Here is a 26253-nt window from a genome sequence, read left to right as displayed (position 1 = left end):
TTTTTGTCCTCTTCACCAGGAGAACCAAACCCAATGGCCCCCAAAAACAGAGGCCCATGTCAGAAGGAGCATTCAACCTTAGAACCCTCTTCAGTACTGCAACGGTGAAGCAAACCAGAGAGGAAGTGAAGTGTGAATCTCACTCACGGACATCTGTAGGGACAGATCCATGGGGAGGTGGACAGGAGTTGTCCTCCCTGCTGCAGCAGGTTTCCCTGAAGACCAAAAGGGATTCTGGAAGTGTCTTCTCAGATGACATGGCCGCGCTGCCCCGCAGGAGGATTGACTTGTTTTCCTCCCTCAGACTGAGGAAGAGGGGGGCATCAGGGAGCAAGGAGAAGGACAGCGAGGCTCAAAAGGAGATCAGAACCATTCTCACCAACCTCAGAAACAAAGGCGAGTGGGTTTTCGTAAAGATGATGAAATGCTAATATAGGTCAGATAACAGAGGCACACCAGAGATAGGGGTAACAAACAAGTGACCAAACAAGAGAAACATGGAAAAACAGACACAACTAGAACGGGAAGCAGAGTAACAAGGAACAGAGACAAGACCAGACACAGATTACGGGAACAAAACCAGTGTAGTGGACACAGATGTAACAAGGAACTCAAAGACCAAACCAGGGAAGCAGAGAAAACCGATGTGACACAGGGAACACAACCAGGGAACAATCAGGAGCAACCAACAAGAGTTGAGGGGAAGACACAGACTAAATACATATTTTTTATCTTTTATTTTATTATTTATCTAGCATCCAGCCAACAGAATCTGGCAGAGTCTTCCTCCAGTGATGAAGACAATGACAACCCATCATCCAATCAGAAGGTTTGTTTGTTTGTTGATCATGTTCATGTATTGAGGAGAAACCTTTACCTCTGTTTGTTAAATGAATGAATTTACCTTTGGTATATTTGATCCCAGGTTTGTTCAGAGAGGCAGAAGAGAAAGCAGGAGAGAACAGTGGCTCAGCGGGCCAGAGGAGAACAGCTGAAAAGGCTTCATAGAGCTCAGGTAGGAATATTCTGTTCATAAATTCACTCAGTCCTCAATTTTAATTTTCATGCTTGAGTGCATGTACATAAATGGCCCAACAGGACAGTTTAAAATGTAGAAATGTCCCTCTGCAATATAATCATTTCAGTGATTATCATCATTAATTTAATTAGGAGCAGAAATATTCAGGGATGCATGGTTCGGTTTATTTAGGATTCAGATTCAACAAAACACAGGTCACATCTAGCCAGAATGTGATTGTGATTGTGTCTGTGTTTTCTGTGCTGCTCAGGCCATCCAGAGACAACTGGAGGAGGTGGGAGAGAAACAGAGAGATCTGGAGGAGAGAGGAGTAGTTATAGAGAAGATCATCAGAGGAGAAACAGGTTTGACTAAACTTACTGACATCCTTATAATGTTCTTTGGGCCTAAATGTGACGTTTAACAGCTGCTTTTATAAAGATAGAATTTTCAACCAAGTCAATTCAAGTCAAGTAAATTTGTATTGTTTAATATAACATACAAGTTTCAAAGGGCTATAATTAGAAAGGGTTCCAAACCCAAGCCAAAGTGCTTTAGGAAATCCAGCAAAAACATGAATGCATAAGAAAAAAGGAAGAAATCTTTGGAGAGGCAATTCAAACAGACAAGGCAGCGTGGCAGGATGGGATCCTGGGAGCCCTGAGGATCAACACACTCAAGGGTCTCCTGAGGTGATGTGTTCGTTTTCAGTGTAGCGGAGCTCTGAAAGAGCAGAAGAGAACAGAGAACAGTGCCTGACACCCGGAAAACACAGGTTAATTTGAAAGCTGTGCCACTGTGTGCAAAAGAAATGCAGGGTTATTCTTAGGTAGTTTTGAGTTGTTGGCGGTTCTGGCAGAGGAGAGAGTCTGCTTGTTATTTTGTAGGTTATTGGACCAGGCAAGTCGGAATAGTCTTTTTTAGGTTCTAGCCGTCTACTGACCTGCTGAAGTGAATGGATTGTATTCTTAACCCAGATGTCCATACAAGACCTCTGTTTTAGAGGAGCATTGGATCCAGAGTATCATGTAGTAAGGAATTTACATTACCTGTGAACCTATCCAGTGAGTCCTCATCAACAGTAGGTGCTAAAAGCTTGAGGCAGCTTCTCAGCAAGCTGGCCAATGGTGTCAGAATTTATTACATGGCTGAGGAAAGTCAGAGAAAGCCATTTGTTCAATTCTCAAAGTGAATGTTAAAGTCTCCTCAGATTATTATGTTGTCAGCCTGATTTACCGTGTCTCCAATTAAAGTAGAGTAGTAGAGAACTCATCAAATACTTTATGTAAGGGGCCAGGAGAGCGGTAGACAACAGCATGAAAGGATTGTCATCTGCCCATTTTCAAGGACTGTGTGCAAGTAGGAAAGTGCCGGATGTAGAATTAATAGTTCAAAAAATGAAAAATCTATATCAATGCATCACAGCGATGTGTTTGGTTCTATTCAAGATTACAATACAGTTCAATGGAATTCTTTCATTGTTAATTGCTGTGCACATACAGCACTTGCCAGCCCATTTAGAAGAAAGCAAGGCCTTGTAATGCCCGTCTGGTTAAATGCCTCTCCATATAGTTAATGGATATACTCACAATAGACAGTGACACTTCATTGTTGTCTTTTCTTTTTTACTATACAGACCTTTGTTTGTGGTCTTGTAAATGGTTGGGCCTGCTCAAAGCAAAGAAGAGAGAGAGAGAGAGAGAGAGAGAGAGAAAAAAACCCTTCATCAAAACATTAAATGCTCTCCTTTTGTGATCATCTTCTGTGAAATATGTTGTCCCTCCAACCTCCCTCATCTCTCATTCCATATCTGGCTTCCCACCTCCTTCTTTTTTTCTATTCCATTCCCCCATCCCCGGTACCTCTCTCAACCCTCATCCTCAATCATTCCCCCTTCTGCTTCCTCCATTCCTCTCTCCTGCCCTCCTTCCTATGTTTCCTCATCCAGATGATTCTCAGGCAGATGACAGCGAGGAGACACAACTCTACCACTCCTGGTTTAAACTAGTTCTGGAGAAGAACAGATTGACACGCTATGAGTCTGACCTCATGATCTTGTAAGTAAGATGTTCCCAATCCTTTGTGAACCTGTACGCAAGTTATTGAATTAATGTTGTTGCAGCTCCCATTGCTCACCAGTAGAGGTCACCCATTTTCCTCTCAGTGCTCAGGAGATTGAACTGGAGGACACACAGAGTCAACTACAACTAGACCTGCGACACAGAATGGCAGTCGAGGGTAAGGTTTTGAGATTCAAATGAACACCCAGTGTAACAGTAATAAGCAACAATACGCTTGCTTGCCTAATAAACCTGACTTTGACTTAACACATAACACTTCAAACTAAACTAAAAGTGAGACACAAACACTAAGCCCTCCTCTCTAAATAGGCTAATCTATGGAAAATATCTAATAAGAGGATCAATGCAGAGCCAGAGGACTCAGAACTTAAACCTCCTATTTGTTGTATTGAAATACTGTGAGGGAAGGCAACAGCTTTTAGATTTGACTGGTTTACTATGAGAATTTTCACTTCCAGTCAAAGTACTTTCTCATATCTCGGCATGAAAACAAGGCCCTTTCAAGTCCACTGTTGCCTGTTCTACGTTAATGCGTGATGAATAGTTTAATGGTTCATTGTTTGACTGGAGGGGCCTCAGTGTGTTACATTTATTTTTTTCTGAGTGACATCATAGCTACATGGGGACAGGAAGGACACAAAAATGGAACTTAAATCACCTTGGTGTCTTCCCTCTTCTGTTTTTCCCCACAGATACAAAGAAGAGTGACTCTGAGCTGCGGAAGGAGCAGGAAATCCTGTCTGCAATCATGAGGACAGTGGAGAAACGAGACATGCTGGTCTCTTTACTTGAGGAGCAGAGACTGAGGGAGAGAGCTGAGGACAGGGACCTGGAAAGCGTTGTGCTGTCAAAAGGCTACGACTTCCACTGGGCCCAGGGAGATGACAGCTGGGGGCTGGAAAAGCTGGAATGAAGGTTGACTGGTGAGGAGTAGGAGTGATAGGCAAGGGGAGAAAAGTTTCTTGTCAGATTCATCCCCACTCACTAACTGTTGTAGTGTTTCCCTTTGGTGAATTCTCATAAAGCTGCCTGTTCCAAACAGAGCTAATAAAGTTCCGTTACAGCAAAGATGGTCCTGCCATTAACCTTATTTGACCTGTGTGTGTTCAGAAATGTCATGCCGTCATTTAAAAGCAACCTGGAACCGGACGTAAAAAATGGTTAATCGCTCACAACAACATGACCAACTGCCTTGTAATTTGTTTTTGCACACCTCATACACTAAACTGACTAATCAACAAGTCTTTATATGGGTGGTTGTCTAGAGAGTGAACTTGGTGTGATTGATTTATCATTAATAATGTATTGGTGTCACTGGATTGCACATTGAACAACTTAACACTTATCCAGGAGATTCAGTGTTTCGCACATTTTGAGTGAGTTCAGTTGGTGTCACAGACGCATTGTAAGTTACTCACAAGTTGTCACTTTGAAAATGTGTCGATGTATAGTATTTTGTATTGGTTATTTTTTAATTTTGTGCTGGAATGTTAATATATATATATATATATATTGTGTATTTATGCTCACAGACTAATAAACACTGAAAAATAGAATCTTAAATGCCACATATTTTACTCAGCAGGTGAGAGATCTATGAGCCATTGCCAGGTGGATTAACATTTTGTCGCAATTTTACACCTCTGTGATAAGTATTGCCTGAAGTATTGCCTGCTGTCAGTTACCTTAGTACAACCATAACTAGATTCAAATTGGCATAAAACTATATTTTCTTACTGGACATAGATAAAATTGTAAATTGTAAATTGATTTACCCAGGCATGAAAATGTTATACTTGGAATAAGATTCAACTAGCAGACTCTCTTTATACTGAATATGCCATGCTTAATGCAGCCAAATAATACATAGACTTAAGCATTTTTATCTGAATTGCAGTACGGACAAAATAAATAGTAAGCATGTAAATGTACCATTCAGCTCATTCATCTGTGACTATTGTCAGTTAAGCTGTGATTGTTTCATCCCATTAATTTAATGATTTATTGGTTTTAAGTTTTGAGCCAGAATAGAGGCTTACTAACCTTTAATGTATCCCCTCATGGATGAAGATGAATAATGTGTTTACATGAGTTTGAATCCAAGGACTAGCAAGGAAACCTCACATTTTTTCCAGGGCTGTAAATGTTGCAATTTATTTATGTTTCAAATGTCTTCTTTATCTGTGTGTTGTGGCTGTGGTTTTATGCTGTTTGAGCCTTTTAAGGTTGGAAAAAAAGTTTTCTTTAATAAAAAATGAATAAAAGGTTTTAATAAATGCTGTAATGGAAGCATATTTTGTTATTGAGGGGGTTTGGGTGGGAATATAACTTAACCAACACACACATTATCTGCATACAGTATCTTACAGAAAATGTTTGTTTGTTAATAAACAACACCATAGTTCTCTATTTGCGTAAACGGTTTAGTGGTTTGTTTTGTGTTTAGCTGGAGCTTCTTCCCAGGTCCTCCCGGTCCCGGAGCCGCCGCCGCCCCTCCTGCTCTCTGCTCCCGCGGGAGGCCTCAGCTCTCTGGCCCTCCTCCAGAGAGGCGGGGCCACTCAGTCCAGCATACTTGGGACCAAAACGACTGGAATTCCGCTTCCGCTTTAGGGAGTGGACGGTGATTTTTTTCCCTGTGACTTGTAGCTAACTTTCATTTCCACGTGAATTTCCAATTCATATTGTTTTCTCTGTCTCGGATTAAAAGTTTCGACGATGGCTTCCTCGCCTCAGAAGTCTCCGTCCTCCCCAAAATCCCCGACGCCCAAATCTCCGTCTTCTAGAAAGAAAGATGACTCCTTTCTGGGAAAACTTGGTGGAACTTTGGCAAGAAGGAAAAAGGCTAAAGAAGGTAAACAAACCCTGCGAAATACAAGAACAGACACTGCGACGCCTTTGACCAGACAATAGACTATTACATGCCTGTGCTTTTACTAATGTAATGATTTAACAACGTAGTTTATAGCTGTTTGTTAAGCAACTATTCCACTGAGAAATGTAGTAATAATCCCACTGCTCGGAAAAGAAACTCGACTATAACGCGTCCACGTCATAGAACACGTTAAACGATCACAATTGATCTTTTGAGTGTTTACCAGCATTTACACGCCGTAAACTTCAGAGTTTGTGTTTGTGTGGCCGCAGGCTGTGTGTTTCCATGTAGGGTATTAAATCCGCTACCAGAGTAAGAAGTGTGGAATGAACACAGGCCCGTCTGGGGGCCTGAACGCACCACCACCAAACAAACCACTGATTTCTCTTTAAAAAAAAGACTAAACTGCATTATTGGTCAATCTTTGTCAAATTTAGTCATCACTAACCTGCATAAACATCTAAGATCTAATTAAATCAAAGCAGAAGACTGATTTTATTGATTTTATTATTCATTCAGTGTACATGTAAATGAGACTGAAATGCAGAGGTGGAATACAGCTGTTGTCTGTCAAATCTATACATACAAGTCACAAATCCTAACATGGGAACTTTCAAGTCCTAGATCCCTTTACTATCCACAGTATATTCCTACAGGTGCATCTCAATTAATTAGAATATTGTGGAATAGTTCATTTCATTTCAGTTTATTTCAGTAATTCAATTCAAAAAGTGAAACTCATATATTATAGATTCATTACACACAAAGCAAAATATTTCAAGCCTTTGTGTTTCAACTTTGATGATTATGGCTTACAGCTCAAGAAAATGCCAAATTCAGTATCTGAGAAAATAAGAATATTCTGGAAAAAGTTCAATATAGTAGCCTCATTGTGTCACACTAATCAGCTCATTAACTCAAATCACCTGTGAAGGTTTCCTGAGCCTTTAGATTGTCTCTCAGTCTGGTTCAGTAGGCGACACAACATTAGGAAGATACCATATTGTAATTTATTGAGATGGACCTGTATACTATCCGTGCCCTGTGGAAGCTTTTATCATTTGTATTTATTAATCTCCAGATAGATACTATACTTATATGAAAGTAGACATATATTATATTTTTATTGTGGCCTTTCTGAGTTCAAAAGTCCAAGCCGGTGATGGAATAATTTGTATTCTGAATCTGACAAATAGTTATGAAATCCCTTGGGCTTCTGGATTAATTTCTCATCACATCAGGCTTTTATCATACATTCAGATGAGTTGTTGCGAGTATGAGTCATTGTAAATTGGTTAATCTCAACGTCCACTAGGCTTCTGCGTGTTGCCATAAATGTTCCTGTATATTCTCAACCCAATTCGTTACAAACCTGCTAATGGACTTGAATATTTCACGACCAGGAATGTGCTCTAAACAACACAATGCATTGTTAAAACATCAGGAATGAGAGATGTCTCTTTCAGATTGCATTACGTTGTGTCATTCAGGCTACAGTTCCACAGCTGAGCCCCATTTTATGTTGTCCACATGCCTGCAATCACATTATATCCATGCTATTTCATATTCTCTACTTTCATGCGCGCGCGCACACACACACACACACACACACACACACACACACACACACACACACACACACACACACACACACACACACACCCACACACACTGAGTGCATTGTGTAGGATGTCTGCAGTGTGTCCCATGATTTGATGAAGAACGTGGGCTGGTCACTCATTTGTCAACCATTGATTAAATTTAAGTCCTTGTGACGTTTATGGCATTAGCTTTCTGGAGCTAGGGAGAAAGGAGCCACAGATTGGAAATGGAGAAACTACTGGTTGAGAAGGTAAAAAGGATAGGAGTGTAGAATGGAAAAAGGAAAAGAGAGTTAAAGGAAGGGGGTGAGGTGGTGCTGCTAGCCAGGAGACGATGCTCAACACTGGTGGACGGAGACAGACAGACAGACAGACATGGGCTGTGGAGCACTCTGCCCTCCAGGTAGGACAGAACACTGGCTTGTCTGCAGCATGCACTCTGTTTTGCACTGCAAGAGTGCTCCTGGAGGATGTGTGTGTGTGTGTGGACATAGCTTTTTAGTGTTACCCTTATTTAACCAAGTGGATAGATACACATTCTACCTTATGACACCAGACCAAAGGGGGAGGAGTGACGCATGACACTGAGGACGAATCACACTGGATTCATTCGACACCCTGACATTGACATCATATTTCCTTTAACACACAACCGTGGCGTCTACATATTTGCTTTCTCTTAAATAACACAAGATCTAACTGAAGTGCACTATTACTTGTTTACCACTTGAAAACTCCAAACTGTAGGACTTGTGACTGGGCTGGTTTTATTTAGAAATTGAGTGCTGAGTCTAACAAACAAAATTCAGTATTCACCTTACTTGAGACTTCCAAAACAGCAACCTCTGATCTTCTGAACAATATTTTCTCTAAATATATTCAACCCAAAAGCAACAGTGTCATCTAGATTTTGTCTTCTTTGCCACAGAGTGTGCAGAATGCAGAATGTGAAGTCATTTCTTCTGTATTTGGGCTGAAATACACATTTTGGATCAGGCAGAACGAGTTCATGAGTATTTGACGGTAAATTCTGGGAAAAACAAGTCAACCGTGTGTGTGTGTGTGTGTGTGTGTGTGTGTGTGTGTTGGATCAAGCACAGAGTGAACATCCTGTGCATTTCCCTGCCTTCACCAAGGGCAACATCCGCTTAATCAACACCAGATACATGTGCTTGCATTTACACTGCTTGAGCATGTACACACACACACCGATCACCAACAATCAAACCTCCTCAGGTATCTGACACACTGAGAAGAAAGGCATGCTGGGCTTCTGCAAAGACCACTGAGAAGCAGGAAACAACACTGGTCTCTGTTTGTCAGACATCAAGTGGTTCTCAGCTGAGGGTCGGCTAATAGCTGTTTGTGGAATCGAGGCAACATTTAGAAAGTCACCCAGCTGCTGTCGAAACCTGCTGGTGTTGACAGGAAAGATTCAGAATGTCTTTATTTAACACTGCTTGGGATTTTAGTTGGCCTCAGAGAAAAATGCTTCATTCATTTCCAGTAACAGTTTTCCCAGATTTTTATTTCCTCAGATTTTCCTGGAATCTTTTTCTTTTTTGTGGGTTTTTTTAAATCATGAAACGTAACAGATATTGAAATTATAAATGAAAATATTGCGTAATAAGAACAATTTAACCGAACGTTGGTTTATTCTGCAATCAACAATGGTGTGTGTTTGTCCAATGTCTGTCATCACCATTTAAAAAAATTCTGTTCAGTCTCAGTGTTCAGCTCAGTGAGTGTGAAACAGGTTGAATAGTTGCATCTCTCCTTTGAGAAAGTATATCTGTCATAGAGTACTTCAACAGCTGTAAGTAAATCTTAATTTAAATGATACATTCAAATTCCTCATGTACAAATACACATTTTTTAGTAAAATAAATGGAACGGATTTCTCAAGGCAGCGCTTCTCTCTTCAGAGGGATTTGGGAATATTTTCTGCCCCATTGATGGCCTGTGAGAGGGCTTTGACTGGGTGCAGTAGGAGGCCACTGCCCTACACACATAGCACATAGCACATATTCTGTCGAAAATCTGTGTTTAATGGTCTATCTTTAGGACAGGAATCCATAATTTCCGTCCGCGATCTCTGCATTGCTGAATTCCTCAGGCTTTAGTGATGTAAACCAATGTGATAAATGATGAATATGATGTCTCTTCTTCTTTCCCTGCAGTGTCTGAGCTTCAGGAAGAGGGAATAAATGCCATTAACCTCCCTCTCAGCCCCTCCCACTATGAGCTGGACCCTGAGGACACCATGCTGGGTAGCGTACATCTTCTCTGTCATGTTGGCTTAACTGTAGGGTTACAGATGATGCGCCCTGATAAAATGATCCTCCTTTCACCTTTATCCTGTCCTCTGCACTCTCATCAGAGGAGAACGAAGTGCGCACTATGGTGGACCCTAACTCTAAGAATGATCGCAAACTGCAGGAGCTCATGAAGGTACGGTGGTTGGCATTGATTAATTAGTGTGGAGCTAAACTAGGTCACCTGGATGGTTAGGTGGAGGGCTGTGCTCCAAATTAATACTGGATAATAGAGAAATCAATGAAAGTGTCATGGTTGTTCTGTTCTGTTTTTGCCATATAGGTGTTGATTGACTGGATCAATGATGTTCTGGTGGGAGAGAGGATCATCGTGAAAGATCTGGCTGAAGATCTGTATGACGGACAGGTGCTACAGAAATTATTTGGTGAGGAATTGTGCAGAATCGATAGCACTGAGACATAGATAGACATAAACAAGGTCATTTTGCACGTTATTTTATTACAAACAGATTCCTAATCAGAAGCTGTGTCGTTATTGTGCAACAGCTAATACAAAAGTGATTCTACTGTCTCCTGTGTTGTTATGTTTCTTCACGATTGTTACAGAAAAGCTGGAAGGTGAGAAACTGAACGTGGCTGAAGTCACCCAGTCTGAAATTGCCCAGAAACAGAAGCTTCAAACGGTGTTGGAGCGCATCAACGACTCGCTGAAACTCTCCACCAGGAACATCCGCTGGAACGTTGACTGTAAGCAACTTGTTGTTTTGTATTCTGCTGTCTCTGACCACATGTTTACAATACAGCGCTGACAATTTCGCCTTGAGTTGTGCAATTGTAGACATAATTGCTGAGCCATCTTGTCAGCAATCATTCATTCAGAAACATAATGTGCTGTTGAGTGACACACGTAAGATGTGCTTAAACATTTATATGAAACATAAATCGATTATATTAAACTATTATATTATGAAATCCATATTGAGAATTGGGGTATCCTCTTCCACAAAAATAATACAATATGGGTGAGGGAAAATGCTAACAATAGAGAAGGCTTTTAAGGAACATACTAAACATAAACATACATAACATACTGTATATCAACATGTTACAGAGGTCAAACACCAATCAAACTCATCTTACTAGGTGCATTTCTATTTGCTATTCACATAATGTTTAAGTATTGCAGCCTCTTGTCAAGTTTGTCCTTGACTGATATTTGTATGAAATGTCATCAAAACTCAGAAAATAGCTATAAATTGAGACATGCATTGTGATTAATTTAGCTATCCTTCTATTTCAGAAGGTTTTTGTTAATCAATTCCCTCTTGTCCTTTGTTCTCCATTCAGAAGCCTTAGAAAAACACTCATTCTGATCTACTTTATGTGGATCCTCTCAGCAAGGATCTAATAGGTTTTATAAAGGCTTTTAGCTTGCTCTCTATAATTTGCCATTGCCATGGTTGTCTATTCATCACTGCGCAAGGCCGTGAGCCACTTAATTGATCCTGATTGTTTTGTCTATCAAAGGTAAATCCTATCTGTTCAGCCCTGTGGTTGGGATGAGTAAAGACACTTAGTTTACGTAATTGAACAGGCCCTTTATAAGGAACTGTGTAGAGTTACCATAATTTAGTTTAAAAGCATATACACATTACTTTTCTTTACGCAACTACTCTTTGTCTGTACCTTTGAGGGTGCATGACCTTGTTACGATGTCATTCTATTGAATTCCTGTAAGGTTGAAAATAATAGGAGATATGTGCATTATTATATATAACAGCCCATTAGGAAGCACAAAGTATTCACATACATTGTTGACATAGAAGTATGTAGAAGTGATACATATTGTGTAATGTTTAATGGTAAAGTTGGTGTCATGCATCCATTTTATACAGTATCAGTATCAGTGCACAGCGGATGATGGAAGGAGTCAAGCAAACACTAAAGCGGCAGGAAGACTAAGAAATCAAAAGCTCGGATTTTGGAGTCAACGTTTAATTTAAAAGTTCGCTATTGTCATAATTAACATTCCGTTGCGCAGGGTTACGGTTCATTCAGTGCACATGTTTATTGGAGTTCATTCTAAAAATTGTGTATTGTTTTTCAGACATATACAACACATGTAGTTCATTTGTGCCATAGATGTATAGGCCTAAATTATTGTTTTGCTGCCGTCTGCTGGATTATTTTGAAAACTGCAGTAGCCTTGCCCTCGGTTATTAATGTAGCGGTGTTAATTGGAGGGATCTAAGCGTTGATATTGTTGATTTCTGTTATTGACGCTTTTATTTCATATCTGAGCTTTTATTATAATTTTAATGTTTTTATTGTCTTGTTTCTCAATCTTTCCCTAGCCGTCCACGCAAAGAGTATAGTTGCTATCCTGCACCTATTGGTGGCGCTGTCACAACACTTCAGGGCGCCAATCAGATTGCCAGACCACGTTTCTATTCAAGTAGTGGTGGTCCAGGTGAGTTATCATTCTTTTCTTCCTCAGTCACGCTGAGAAGAAGACCTTCAATAATAAGGTGACATCCTGTTTGCCTCTTTCTGCTTGTTAGAAAAGAGAGGGCATCCTTCAATCCAGACAAATTCAAGAGGAAATCACCGGCAACACCGAGTAAGTCTGCTCTGGTGTCTCTTTGTTTCATTTAATAGTTCACGGAACGTCATTACAGTGTTGAAAGACACTGGCAAGGGTTTTCTTACCATTCTACGGCTGTGTGGCGCCTAAAAGGGAAAGAACTAAAAAAAAGAAACACCACCACACAACCCAAGCTGAAACAACATGAAAATTACACAAGACAACAAAAAGTGCAGCAGGAAAAATATTATTTGGGCTGTGACGAAGAGCACTCCTGAATGCATTCACACACCGTGCCAAAATCGACTCTGTCTAAGCACACACACAAACACAGGCATATACAGTATGTGTGGAAACAGTCAATCAACAGTGCTGCCTGTTCCTTTTTTTCTTACTTCTGCTACAAAGTGATGACTAATAGATACACAGAAATCTTGATCACTTTTGGCCTTAGGCACAGCAACAGTACAGACAAAAGACATTGGAGTATAGCGTGTATGTAAATGCAGCGATTGAAAGCAGCAGTAACGAAACATTATTTTCAAATTTGGATGGGACAGCCTTCATACGCGATGAAGGGAGTGAACTTGAAACGGCACTCAGACTATTGATAGCAGGAGCATACAGACCTTGTTTCTGACGGATGAAAATGTGCACTGAATAGAAGACAACCATTGTATCTGAAGGAAAAGATGTGATGGCACCCTTGGCTGAAGACAATCTGAAACACACACACACAAACACACACCTGCCTCTTTCTTGCTGTAAGGCAGACCTGCAGCCTGACAGCAGCAGCAAGGGAGATAACAGCAGGCCAGGACACAGACTCGCACATTTTGTCATGGTAGATGCATTGTTAATAACGAACACACACACACACACACACACACACACACACACACACACACACACACACACACACACACACACACACACACACTTGGACACATACACTCACATGGTCACAGAGGAAAAAAAGGTTATTACCACACTACCAGGACCAGTGCCTGCGCGTGTGTGTGTGTGTGTCTGTCTCTGTCTCTCTCTCTCTCTCTCTCTCTCTCTCTCTCTCTCTCTCTCTCTCTCTCTCTCTCTCTCTCTCTCTCTCTCTCTCTCTCTCTCTCTCTCTCTCTCTCTCAGCCATCTCCTCTTGGCCTACCCACAGCAACATCTCTTCCTTGGGGGACACATACACCTTAAAAACCACCTGACCCCTTCCAACAATAATATCCTCCAAAGTGCTCACACTGTAATAATGGAGCAGACGGGCGCTCCATTCCCATAGAAAACCTGTATGGATATGAAAGGCACATCTTCATTCATTGTAATAATACCCAACAGTATTGTTTTTGTGGGGATGATTGTGCTCTCGTTATGCGGCCATTGTTGAGCGTCCCAATGGTGACACCCTGGGTAATTTGAATACCCAAGGTTTGCTTATCCTTCTACCCTGGGTATGTGTGCTGCTGCTATCCATTCATTCCTGTGACATAATCCCTCCATTCTTCGCATTCCTCTGTGATTGAATTGGCCACTCTCGTGTTTCGTTATATGATTTATTTTAGGAATATTGAAGACTTTGAAGTTGACTTATTTTCTTACTCTCGTTTTCTTTTCTTGCCTCTGTTCCTCAGGGCTTTCTCTGGCAGGCATGGTAAGTTCTTCTTCTTCTTCATGTTCATGAGTGCTTGTCGCTTGTTTGTGAATCGTTTGTTTTGTTTCTCCCGTGCAGAGCGCGATGCCTTCGACACCCTGTTTGACCACGCTCCAGATAAGCTCAATGTTGTCAAGAAGGTATAAAACAAACTGTCTGTCACCATCATGGACGTCCAGTGAAGACTTGCCACAGATAAAATCTAAATACAAAGCCACAAACTCTAGCAAAGCAATGTGAATATGTATTGTTAGGCATTACTCACAATACAATCCTCTTAGATAGCCAACTGGATGACCCAATTTATTTATTTAATACATAATTTCCCAGTCCAGAATGAAATGGAACTACTCACTCAGAACCTCCAATGTGGCTGCCGGAAGATTCTTTGTGTCACATGAGTGCCCTCGGTCTGTCTTGATGGAGTCTTTGCCAGTGTTGGTGAACAATTGTTTCTGTGATTTTGCAGACGTTGATTACATTCGTGAACAAACACCTGAACAAGCTCAACCTAGAGGTCTCTGAATTGGACACACAGGTAACGGCCACACACATGCACACTATACAAAAGGCTTCATGTAATGTAGGGATAAAATATCATCCTCATAAGTAGCATGTGAATTCCGTTCATCATTCCAGTCATCTAGTGGCATCATGTCTTCTGTGCTGCTGCTTTAGTTTGCAGATGGTGTTTACCTCGTGTTGCTGATGGGGCTGCTGGAAGGATACTTTGTTCCTCTCTACAACTTCTTCCTGACACCGGAGAACTTTGACCAAAAGGTGAGGTTTAATCAACTTTGTTTTTAAACTGCAATCAATTGATGCAGATTGATTATTAAACCGTTGTAGTCCATAAACCTTTGTGATATCTTCCAACGATTAAAAGGCCTCGGTGTACTTCCAAATCATAAGATGAATGAATGAATGGGGAAAGAAGGGTCATGAGTTGCCTGATACCAGAGCTTGAGGTGAAAGAGGCTGGGAGAGACCCATTAGTCGGATATTAAAAAGAAGCCAAAGGAGACATCAGTGTAACATGTTTGTTCTAAATCAGAGCAGGAAGGAAGATGGAGAATGTTTAGACATGTTGCTACACAACAAACCATTCTGAGCCAACCGGCCATTTAACACCAATTACTTCCCACTGCAGGTATCACCACAAAGGGAAATTATTTTGGAATCCTGATTATTCCTGATTGGGAAAATGTGTAGTAAATCACGGTGTTGGCACGATGGAGCAGGAAGCTTCAGATAGATTCTGAGGTGATAACGGTCCATTATCACATTCCGAAGATGCTCAGTCCCAGTCACGAGTTTCTGTCTTAGTGATGTGCCTGTCAGGATTATGTTCAACAGGCCAGTTCGTAGAAAATGAAAGCTAAATTCTTTCCTTTGTTTTTTTATAGTATATTCCATGATGTAACATTGGATCATCTGCTGCCTTAATCGGGAATTCATTTCTAAATTCCAAATCAGTCAATAAACTCATTCAGTATTTTTTTGGTACAATATGACTTTAAAACACTTCATCTAGTTAGAACGGCGGATGTGGATTCATTTCATTAAATGAATCTTGCTCTGCCCTTGGGTTGTTAATAGAACAACGGACTCTTATCAGGAGACTCAGATTCTTCAAAAGCCACATGGAGAACCCAAAAGTTGTTATTACAGCTTTCTGATGGACCCTTAACTCGTTTAGCAGAATGCACTTTCCCACTTGCTTGTGTGCCTGTGCTTGTGCTTGTGCGTGCATGTGTGTGTGTGTGTGTGTGTGTGTGCCCTCTAGTATGTTCAAAATGTAAAAAGGCAACCAATTTCCACTGTGTTGTAAAGCGTTGGCATTGTGTGAGCTCAGCCACGGTGACATAACCACAAACACTCAGTTGAAGAAACACACTTAAATCAATACTGCATCAGGATCATCATGCACTCAGAGCCCAGATTCTCCCTCTCAATAGCTTGATATATGACCAGAGCCCATTCAGAGCAGAGCCTTCCCTTTTTCTGGCCTCTGTAGTACTGCGGTATTCTGAACAGGCAATCTGCACAGACACCACAAGTAGCCTTTTGTTTGGGTCTTGGCCAGTGGCCTCTGCCAAGCTGCGAGGCAGAATAGGCATCGGCACTACAATGTACACAACTGAGCCCACACACGCACACACACACACACACACACACACACACACACACACACACACACAGAGGCACTCCTGGCCCGGGCGAGCAGGCAGCGGCTCCACAGCATCTGTAATCTCCTATTGCACAGGGAAACGTTGGAGTGGCTCGGGGGCTCGGCTCATTTACTCTGTGTTTGTCAGCTCCTAGAGGCCGATCAGTAATCATGTAGCTGGGCTCATTGTGAAGCCGCTCCTGATGCCGCTCATTAGATGTGTACTCATTCCCTCTTTGTCGTTCTTACTTTATTGAATAACTAAAGGTCACGCCTTTCACATTATGTCCTTTTTTACAATGCTTCACAGCAGTCGGAACACTCTCTCACACACACACACATCTCTCCTGTTTCCATCTCTTCCCTCTTAAGTGACATAATATAAGTGACATAATATTTCTCACGGTGAAGTAACACCTGTGTTCTTGATGCTGATTGGGCGAATAAGGGGCTGAAATGGATGAGGTCGCAGCCACTCCTAACCCTGTCACGTTCTATAAAAACAAGCATGACAACAGCGGCCACCATCTTTTTTGGTGTCATAAAGTAAAAAGAGTGAGGAGACTCTCTGTCTGAGGTGAAGGGAACCATTAAGGACACCTCAATGCTGATCTGATCGGGTCCATTTCCCAGCATTCCTCTGGTATCATTCCTTAACTAAAATTAGGCTTTTGGAGTTTTCTCTGCTCAGTTATCAGCTTGTTTGTGCAGCAACAAAGACAAAAGACAGAAGACTCAAAACATTTGCATGTGTAACCAACGGCTATCAGGAGACGATCACCAGGGTTTCCTTGTTCACATCACTGACAGAGCAGTGCAATGACTTTAGTGTCAAATACAAGTCAATTACAACATGAGTATGAACCATCATGATAAAAATGCTCTGAATTGAGCATGAAGAGCTGTAATGTGAGCTCTCTCTCTCTCTCTCTCCCTCTCTCTCTCCCTCTCTCTCTGTCTCTGTCTGAGCTGATCATATATCATATTGTCAGGATTTACATAAATCTACAATTCTTTCTAGTACAGTCCAACTTGTACCACATGTCATTTCTCATCATCATCGCCATCATCCATAATTGTTGGTGTAAAACTTTGCATAACTCCTTTAACTTGTATTTTAAATATTGTATTTCTCCATTTCCACATTTATAGATTTAGATGTTGAATTTCTACACGTTTGTGCAATTCTAGGTTAGTTTGTACTTTGGGAGACTTCTTTATACAATTATTACATTTTACTCCACTACCTTTTTTTCTGATGTCTGTAAGCAGCGGTTACAGAATACTTTGCATTCACAACAAATCACTCATTTCGTTAGTTACTTACTTCTTCTACTTCTTTCTTACTCTCTACTCTTTATCTCTATAGAATGACACTGCCATTCTTCCCTTGTTTCTTTCTTTCTTTCCTTGTGTGTCCATCCATCCATTCATTCTCTGTCCTCAGCTTACTTGTTCAGGTTCAACATTTTTTAAGTTCCTTATTTTTAATTAGCTTCCTGAAAGAACACACACACGTCACTCTGAGTCCTTTCCCCTTGACCATTTAAGTACATTTACTGTTAAAACCTGTTTATTTGTACTTTTACTTAAGTTTAGTTTTGAAGACAGGACTTATATTTTGAAAGGTAGCGTCATACTGTTGTTACTTTTCCTTGAATAAAACATCACACCACGGCGTGTCCCAAACGTCCCTGTAACAATGAGACTCTCCTCACTCTCCTGCTGTCGGTTACAGACACACTTCTCTGAGAGACACTGCTGACATGAATGTAGTGATAAATGAGTGTTTGTGCAGCTGCTGAAGGCTTATGGTCTTACAGAACAGAGCTGAGCTGTGTTTGCCCACATAGGAAGCCGTGGCAGCAGCCTCGGCGTATTGTGGGAGTTATCAATCGGTTTCCACACTCCTCTTATCACCGAGGAGCTGTGTGTGTGTGTTTATATGAACTGTGCACCTGTACCTGTGTGTGTCAAATGTATTTTCACTGATAGTGTGTTTGCGTGTGTCTCTGCAGGTCCACAATGTCTCCTTCTCCTTTGAGCTGATGCAGGACGGAGGTCTGGAGAGACCAAAGCCCCGGCCAGAGGGTAGGACTCTGATTTTATTCACTGCTTAAGTTCTGCATTGTGAAGAAAGCACAGGAAGGGAGAAAAAGAGGGAGAAGATGTGGACTATTGCCTTTAAGTGTTTCTTTGGTTTAAGAAATGCTCTTGATGAACATTTTATATTAAAGTGCAGGAAACATGTTCATGGATTTACTCTCACACACACACACACACACACACTAGAATAGAATAGAAAATAGCAGGAAATAAACCTTCAGCAGCTTTTAGATTGTAATGTTTCTAGAATGTTGCACAGATTCTTACTAAGCTTTTATTTTGACAGTTTGTAGTATGTGTCTCTTATTGTCTAATCTCTGTGTTTGACTTACTTATATTATATTTGAACTTATATTTTATTTTTCGCAGAATAAACTATTACAATTAGGAATTTGAAAATACTGTAAGAAGAGACAAATTGAAGGAGACAGCAATTAATTTAACTATTGAGTTAGGTTGACATCAATGACATCAATGAAATGTTTGATTGCGGAGGTGAATAGGCAGAAAGGTTTTCAGAAATTAAAGTTTAGGTCTGTCAGCTTTTATGACCATTGTGAGAGATTCTCATCCGTGTCAATCTCTTTCAGACATTGTGAACTGTGACCTTAAATCAACACTGCGCGTCCTCTACAACCTCTTCACCAGGTACAGGAACGTAGACTGAGTGGAACAAAGGGGAACAAAGGGGAACGTGGTTGTAACCACGGACAACACTAAAGCTTAAATATGTATACAGTATATATTTCCTTCTATTTTTTACAGAAATGCGTTTTTATGTAATTGCATGCATCACGTTGTGTGTTTTGATAATGTAACACAAATCTGTATTTTTTCATTCCCACAAAGACACAAATCTACTATGAGAGGTTTGTTTAGCTTTTACTGTATATCATGTCTTTCCACACATTTACGGAGAACAAACTACATTTGATAACGTCGCCCTGTGTAGTCCCAACACACCAAAATCTTCAAAATCAAAATCAAAATCTCACCAAAACACGATTGCAAAATTTGTGTTGTGACAATTTCTGTCAACAAACATCACAAACAAACACAACAAGGCCTCAAACACTACTTTGCCATTGTTGAGGCTTCCTTCCTCATTCACAAATGGAGTGTGAAGGATTCCAAAAAATCTGAAAAACAAAGTTTGAGAAGAATTGTCTGAAATAATTACTTTCTAGACTTTTTAGAAGTTTTTGCCTTATTTATCTATTTACTTTATTTTCAAGAACGTCCTAGAAACAGATAGGGTTAAATAAATTATTAATAGAGTTAATTCTATTCTCATTCTCGATTAGAAAGTCATGTCAGGTACAGTAAAGGGTTTTCTTGTTTTTTTTCTGTGGCAAATGAAACATGAATTGGATGGAAAGTAAACACGTAAACAACCTCAGTTTCAAGAGGTTTAACTGATCAATGCTTTGTAATGTATTCTGATGATGGCCTGTATTTATTTGACTTTTGCTACAATTTTTAGTTTCCCAACACTCTGAACGTTCCAGTCGCTTTGTTCATGGCATTCCTTAATGAACTTTGTGTCGTTTTTAGATTTCCATCCTGCAAAGTTGTCTTAATGCCTTAGATTTCTTTTGCATCTATACAGGAATGTCTTAAGGGAACTCTTAATACTCTGCTATTTCCCCTCATTTTTATACTGTAATACATAAGGGGTTTGTTTTGATTATTGTCACGGCAACCTACGTACATCACCAACAGTCATGTAATCACAGCAAAGAACACGATCTGCCTTTTGTGTTTAATGAGGCGTGACACATTATTTATAACACACAGTAAAGTTCACTCCTTCCTGGAATTTGACTGAATATGTTGAGAAACAAGTTGTAATTTCTATGATACCCTTAAACCTTCTAATAATGCATTTCCAGTCTCTGGGTTCAGCTGCCGGCACATTCTCAACCACACATATCTGTTAATGCTTTACATTCAATAAAAAAACTTCCAGTCTCTGAGTGCAACAGCATTTCACCTCAAAGGGAAACGTGGATGAATGCTTTTCCAACAAAACAAAAATTGGGGTCAGATTGGTTCCAATTGAGTCCACAGAGAAAGACAAGTGAACCACGGCAACAATTTCCTTCTTTCACTAAATTGAGATGGACTGTTAGAAAAGCTGTGTAAAAGCTTTCTGAATTGGCGGTGACCCCAGCACAGACTGAAACTGACAGTCACTGAATGGATGAAAAGCTTTATTTTTCTCACACATTCCACAATAGCTTCTGAAAAAAAACGAAAAATGGGGAAATAGGGTGTGTGTGTGTGTGTGTGTGTGTGTGTGTGTGTGTGTGTGTGTGTGTGTGTGTGTGTGTGTGTGTGTGTGTGTGTGTGTGTGTGTGTGTGTGTGTGTGTGTGGTTTTTGTGTTATAACATAATTTACTGTTCAAAGTTGGCATTTGTGAATATGGAACAGCTTAAGTGCCTTACATGTAAAGATTGCAGTCTCGGCGGAAACTTCACAAAATCCACTTAAGGTGTGTGTGTGTGTGTGTGTGTGTGTAGTGCCACACTTAAGAGCTCGAGATACATATTTGTGTGTGTCACCTAAATGCCTTGAGCTAAGCCGAACGTTTTGCACGAGTAACAATATCCGGTGATGATTGCCCATCCAGATGCTTTCATGTCAGTCGCAACAGATCCTTTGGGATCTCAAACCATGTTACGATCATTTCCTCTTCGCTCTCTCGCCCAGGGAACAATTCAGCTCCTGTAGTTATTACCTTGTTACATCGCTGTTATTGCATTATCATTACACTGTCATTCTGCATGAAGGTCACATGGGGACTAACTGCTGCATTCCTCTGATTGAAGATGCCACAGTAATGGAGTTGGGAATGTTTTGTAAAAGCTTTCATGTATCACCAGAATAAGGGCTAACTGTAAAAACAATTTATAAAATTATTATAAAAAACTTTTATAGGATTACCAGAGACTGACAGATAAAGGCTTTCTCAAGTCTGTATTGATATTTAAGATATCAACTAAGATTCATTTGTTACCTAAACCACGTTAGACCTTGTTAACCTCATTAGACCGCATATACAAGCCTGGATTGCTTAGCACTACACAGAACAGTTAGTTTTCAGATCCGCCTGTCTATCAATGAGCTCCTCTTGCTCAGAAAACCAAATTGTTAACCCTTTAAATGCAGTGAAATTGCTTCATTAATGTCCAAGCCTTATACTGTACGCAGACATGTAAATGCTATTTTGACAGTGGTTACTTTCTCATAAATATCACATTTCCAATAAAACCTTGTCCTTCCTGAATGAAGGACAAGAAGGTGACGCATTTTATTCCTTTTACAGTTATTATATTTCTCAAAACTAGAAGGGCAGAGATGTGTCTTGTTCTAATAACATATGGGCCATAAAGAAAGATTCTCTCTTAAGATTAAACAGGCATGCATCTGAACCAGTGTCCTCCCCCTGTCCCCCTGCCACTCAAGTCACAAGTCAAATCAAGCAAGACAGGAAGGAAGAAGGTTCAAATTCCTTCCTCATTTACAAATGGAGTGTGAAGGATTCCAAAAAAAAGTTTGAGAAGAATTGTCTGAAATAATTACTTTCTATACTTTTTAGAAGTTTTTGCCTTATTTATCTATTTACTTTATTTTCAAGAACGTCCTAGAAACAGATAGGGTTAAATAAATTATTAATAGAGTTAATTCTATTCTCATTCTCGATTAGAAAGTCATGTCAGGTACAGTAAAGGGTTTTCTTGTTTTTTTTCTGTGGCAAATGAAACATGAATTGGATGGAAAGTAAACATGTAAACAACCTCAGTTTCAAGAGGTTTAACTGATCATGGCGATAAAGGTAATATATTTACATAATTTCCTCTTTGCTTTGGGAATTTGGGTGTGTTTGAGTCAAATGGTTCAAGTCCATGTAAAGTTACAAGTCAGTGATGTCCAAGTCAAGTCTCCAGTCCAATTGGAAGTCATGTTATTTCAGGTGAAATATTCTGACTGATCTTCCCCTTTTGTCTTAATTTGGCCTTAACTTTTTGTAAATGTGATTCAAGTGTGACCGAGATAAGACAAGCAACAACTAATAATGTCTTCTGGGATTTCACTGGATCACATACAGTATCACACACTCATTAATTCCATTCATTCAACACTTAAGTTCAAATGTTACAAAAGACTTGACAATATCAAATCAATTGGAAACAAAGCCATGATATAAAATGACATGAAATGATGTGAAATAATGCAATTATAATGGCTATAAAAGAGAGGCGGGTGCATTACACATCTAAAGTGTCCTTGAGTAAAACCTCCCAGCTCCTGAAGTGCTGCCCTCACCTCTGACCTCCTCTAGAAAAGAGGCATGAAAAAAAAGATTGCTTTCCTCGCAGGGATCAATAAAGTACTGCATTATTGTGTTAGGTGGCTTTGGATAAAAGGCTCGGCATTCTAGCCAAATAATGTTCTGCTCTACAAAGGTAATGTTACAGATGAGAGCAGGATGGGTTCTTCTGTCAGCAGCATCCAGGTTTGTGTGTTTACGTGCCCTAACATTTCTCCTTTCACTTTTATTCGTAGTTAACAAAGTGCATTAAGGCTTTGTCAGGAAAATACAAAACATTCAGAGCCACAGAATTCAATTCATATTCAACATTCTTTACTCCTAGTATTCTAAGAAGAGAGTGAGCAGAAACAACTAAAAAGGACTCAACTCAATCAATAAGGAATCAATAAAACCAAGAAATCAAGCACAGACCCAACTGGTAAGGAGGGAGGATGTTTCATTTCTCTTAAATACTTTCCTTTTAGGTGGGGCAAGTGAGGAAAACAAAAAAACAATTTAGAATATTCAGAAAGCAGCTTCGGGTTCTTTGTGATTTCCTTTCTGCAGTCTCCAAGGAGAGCTTTACTAATGAAGCTAAGTGGTCCCTCTGTGATGATGCAACAAGTCAAGTCAATTACATTCGCGAAGAGATTTCAGAAGCAGAAAATGAGGGGAGTTTATACACAACTTCACACAACACAAGAACACTATAACACAAGTACAGATGGCACATAAGGCTGAAATGTACATGTAAGCATTCTGGATGAGAGTTGTTTGTTTTAGAGCAACTGCAAGGTGAAAGAGTTTCAAGGAGTTTGTAACTGAGACTGTCTAAACATGACATATAAGTAAGTATGTATATATATGTGGTTACACCTGTTACATTCTCAACACTTGAGAGCTTGGCTACTCAGTCTGTAATGCACATTCAAAACAGCTTGATTTGTTTGTGTTTTATAAAAGCACTTTCTTTAATGTCTTTAGTTTAAATGTTTAGTTTATTGAGGTTTTCCAAGTCTTTCAGAGTGCTTTGCTATATTTCACAGCCATATACAGGTAAGGTGTTATGGTAGGACTTTCCAATATGCACAAAACTGAAAATGGACTATTTATTTTGTACACTGCAAGAACAACAACATGGATGCAATGCACATGCTTTGTCAGGTGTTACAAATGGATTTGTCATTATAAAGTTGTGGCACAGAACTCATTTCCCATAGGTAATGCTCTGTGTTGAATTTGGCGAGGTCCAAGGCTAAAAAAATAAATCAAAAAGGAAAGAAAGAAATGAATGAATGCACAAGCAAAGGCAGATACACCATGAATAAAATAGGTGGAATTCTATATAAAAAGAGGTCTAAAGTGGGCCTTGAAGTCCACATTGTGTAGATGTTGTCATGCCTGCCATTGGATAAAAAAGCTGGTATGACAACAAAGCTCAAGGTTTCGGTGAAGCACTTTGGTTTTTCATGTTCAGGACTAATTTTGTTTAAGAGAATAAATTCCATTAGATAAAACTTTGATTAATTCATAAAGCATTGCTTTGATTACTCACCTTCTTTCAATTTCACATTTATTCATTTCAATTCAATTTGCTTTGCTTTGAAAGCAATTTTACTCAAGTGTCACGATCACAGTTCAGTTGATATTAATATGAACTATGTTGTCTCTTTGTATTAATTCTGCTCTTATGTTCCCAAAACTGTTTATTCCGTTCTTCTCCTTACTATACTCTCCATGCAAACCGTATACAGTAGAAGAGTCGAAGCATTTCCTTGTCATTGTGCTCCGTTAACGTACTTGACTTAATGCCAAGAATGCAAATACTGCTGTTGCTCTAAGTGCGCCGAGGCCAACTGGCTCAGAGCAACGGCCCTGGGAAGCAAAGTCCTGTAGTACCTCCCACAGGATACCTCAGGGTGTACGGCCATACGTTTGTTCCAGATCTGCAAAATACATGCAAAGAAGATTAGTGTACTCCCTCCCCCCTCCGTCAAATGTGGGACAGCGTCAAAACTGGTTTTCCTGAGATCGGGCCTCCAAGGATGACAACCCCGGGCTCCACATCGGCTTCTCTAGTTCTCTCCAGTACTTAACTCCTTACTCCTTCGGTTACAGTATGATGTCATTCAATGCAAAAAATGGATTGCATCTTAACTGATCACAGAAATTCCTTATCTGATCTAAACTGCAGAGAGATTACAAATGAAGCAATGCAGACTCCCATGGAACTGAAGGATCAGAAAAATACTGAGGCATTTGTTTTAACCTCAAATAAAGGCAGTTAAAATAATAAATAAGGTAAATAAATACCACACATGTATTTATGACATCCAACTAATGGATACCCTACAAAAATGCCCCTTTATTTGTGTTTTTTTAATTGTTTTTGATATTGATATATAGGTGATTTTGCCCTTTATCTCCATGGCCACACTGGTTCTGTAATATTAAGAATGATCTGCATGTAACCCATACGGTTTGCCGCTGAGCTGTCAGACCACCTCTGTCATCCAGTGTTGTCTCCTGGGCAAAGCAGATGTCCGTGTCCACCTTCCATCTGTGGAAAATCAACCCTTCACTTTCAGACAGAATCCCCCACAACCAGTCGCAAGTGAGATGAGGTGAGGTGAGGTGAGCTGTGGTAAGATAAGATAAGATAGAGTATTGTTCATCACCAACTGTCTGTCTGCTCTTTAATGGATAGAACAGTGGAGGGAATAGTTAAACTGCTGGATACAAGGCTAATGAGAGCTAAATACCTTTGCATGCTTCATCCATTTGATAGTGGTGGAAACTAGTTGGGTGTAGTGAGGTGTGAATATTCAGTTTTCATTTCTCTATCTTTCTGTCTTTCACTGTTTCCGTGAAATTGGAATTGTGCATGTTATTCCCATTTATATCCCCTGAGACACTGTGAAAGTTTGTGCTGTTATCTGTTATTGGAAGATAAATCACAGATTACGAAGTAAAAGAAGAAAAATTGCCCCATACACAGACGAGGCATATGGATAAGACTAATAGATGTTGAGAAAATGTTCATTCTCAGCCTCTGTATAAGGGAAATGGCACCCTAAGCTCAGCTCCTATGTATCTGGGTAAAACCGTAATTAAGCACCCACACTTTCCACAGACCACAAGAGGGCTCTTCCTGACATTTTAGGTCCGTCAACGTAAACATATTGGACATATTAAAATCAGATTACACTAAGAAATTACATGGTATAAAAGAGCTACCGTGATTACAGTAACTGAGGAAAGAAAGCAAGCATATATGAAAATAAGGAGGCATAGTGCAAAGGTATCATCGTTTGGAGGGAGTTGAGGGTTCAAAAGAAAGGGTATAGGGTCGAAAATGGCACAAAACTTATGGATATGAAGGGATATGGACACAGTGGAACCATCAATGGTGAAGGCACAATTATTGGTGGATGTGGTGAGTGATTTGGGACCAAAAATAAGTATTTCAGACTTGTTACAGTTCAGATTGAGAAAGTTGCTTTGATTCCAGAGTTTTATTTTATAGTGATAGTTTTGGTGGAGCTATAGAGCTGTGTGTCTTTGGTGTAGAAGTG

The 26253-nt window shown here is 40.0% G+C and overlaps 2 protein-coding genes across 3 annotated transcripts in view; both read left to right on the top strand.

Moving 5' to 3' along the window:
• Positions 1-5374, top strand: part of mical2b (microtubule associated monooxygenase, calponin and LIM domain containing 2b) — a 38051-nt gene extending 32677 nt beyond the window's left edge. For both annotated transcript variants that reach the window (XM_076142264.1, XM_076142265.1), the window contains exons 25-31: positions 20-396; positions 756-829; positions 926-1015; positions 1290-1383; positions 2967-3075; positions 3183-3256; positions 3792-5374. In XM_076142264.1, the coding sequence (XP_075998379.1) occupies positions 20-396; positions 756-829; positions 926-1015; positions 1290-1383; positions 2967-3075; positions 3183-3256; positions 3792-4012 (1039 nt within the window). In that variant the 3' untranslated portion in view covers positions 4013-5374. The remainder of the gene's footprint in view (positions 1-19; positions 397-755; positions 830-925; positions 1016-1289; positions 1384-2966; positions 3076-3182; positions 3257-3791) is intronic.
• Positions 5375-5685: 311 nt separating this feature from the next.
• On the top strand, positions 5686-20338 carry parvaa (parvin, alpha a). The gene is made up of 13 exons (XM_076142411.1): positions 5686-5950; positions 9753-9842; positions 9953-10023; positions 10171-10273; positions 10455-10595; positions 12203-12318; positions 12410-12468; positions 14067-14086; positions 14165-14226; positions 14556-14624; positions 14765-14866; positions 18275-18347; positions 18953-20338. Exons 1-13 carry the CDS (start codon positions 5815-5817, stop codon positions 19027-19029), a joined length of 1119 nt encoding a protein of 372 aa, XP_075998526.1. The 5' UTR covers positions 5686-5814; the 3' UTR covers positions 19030-20338.
• Positions 20339-26253: the final 5915 nt, after the last annotated feature.

Source organism: Genypterus blacodes, unplaced genomic scaffold (assembly GCF_046128005.1).
Source record: "Genypterus blacodes isolate CSIRO-AG114 ecotype Tasmania unplaced genomic scaffold, CSIRO-AGI_Gbla_v1 ptg000021l_1, whole genome shotgun sequence".
NCBI lineage: Eukaryota > Metazoa > Chordata > Actinopteri > Ophidiiformes > Ophidiidae > Genypterus > Genypterus blacodes.
This window is presented reverse-complemented; position numbering and strand designations above follow the sequence as displayed.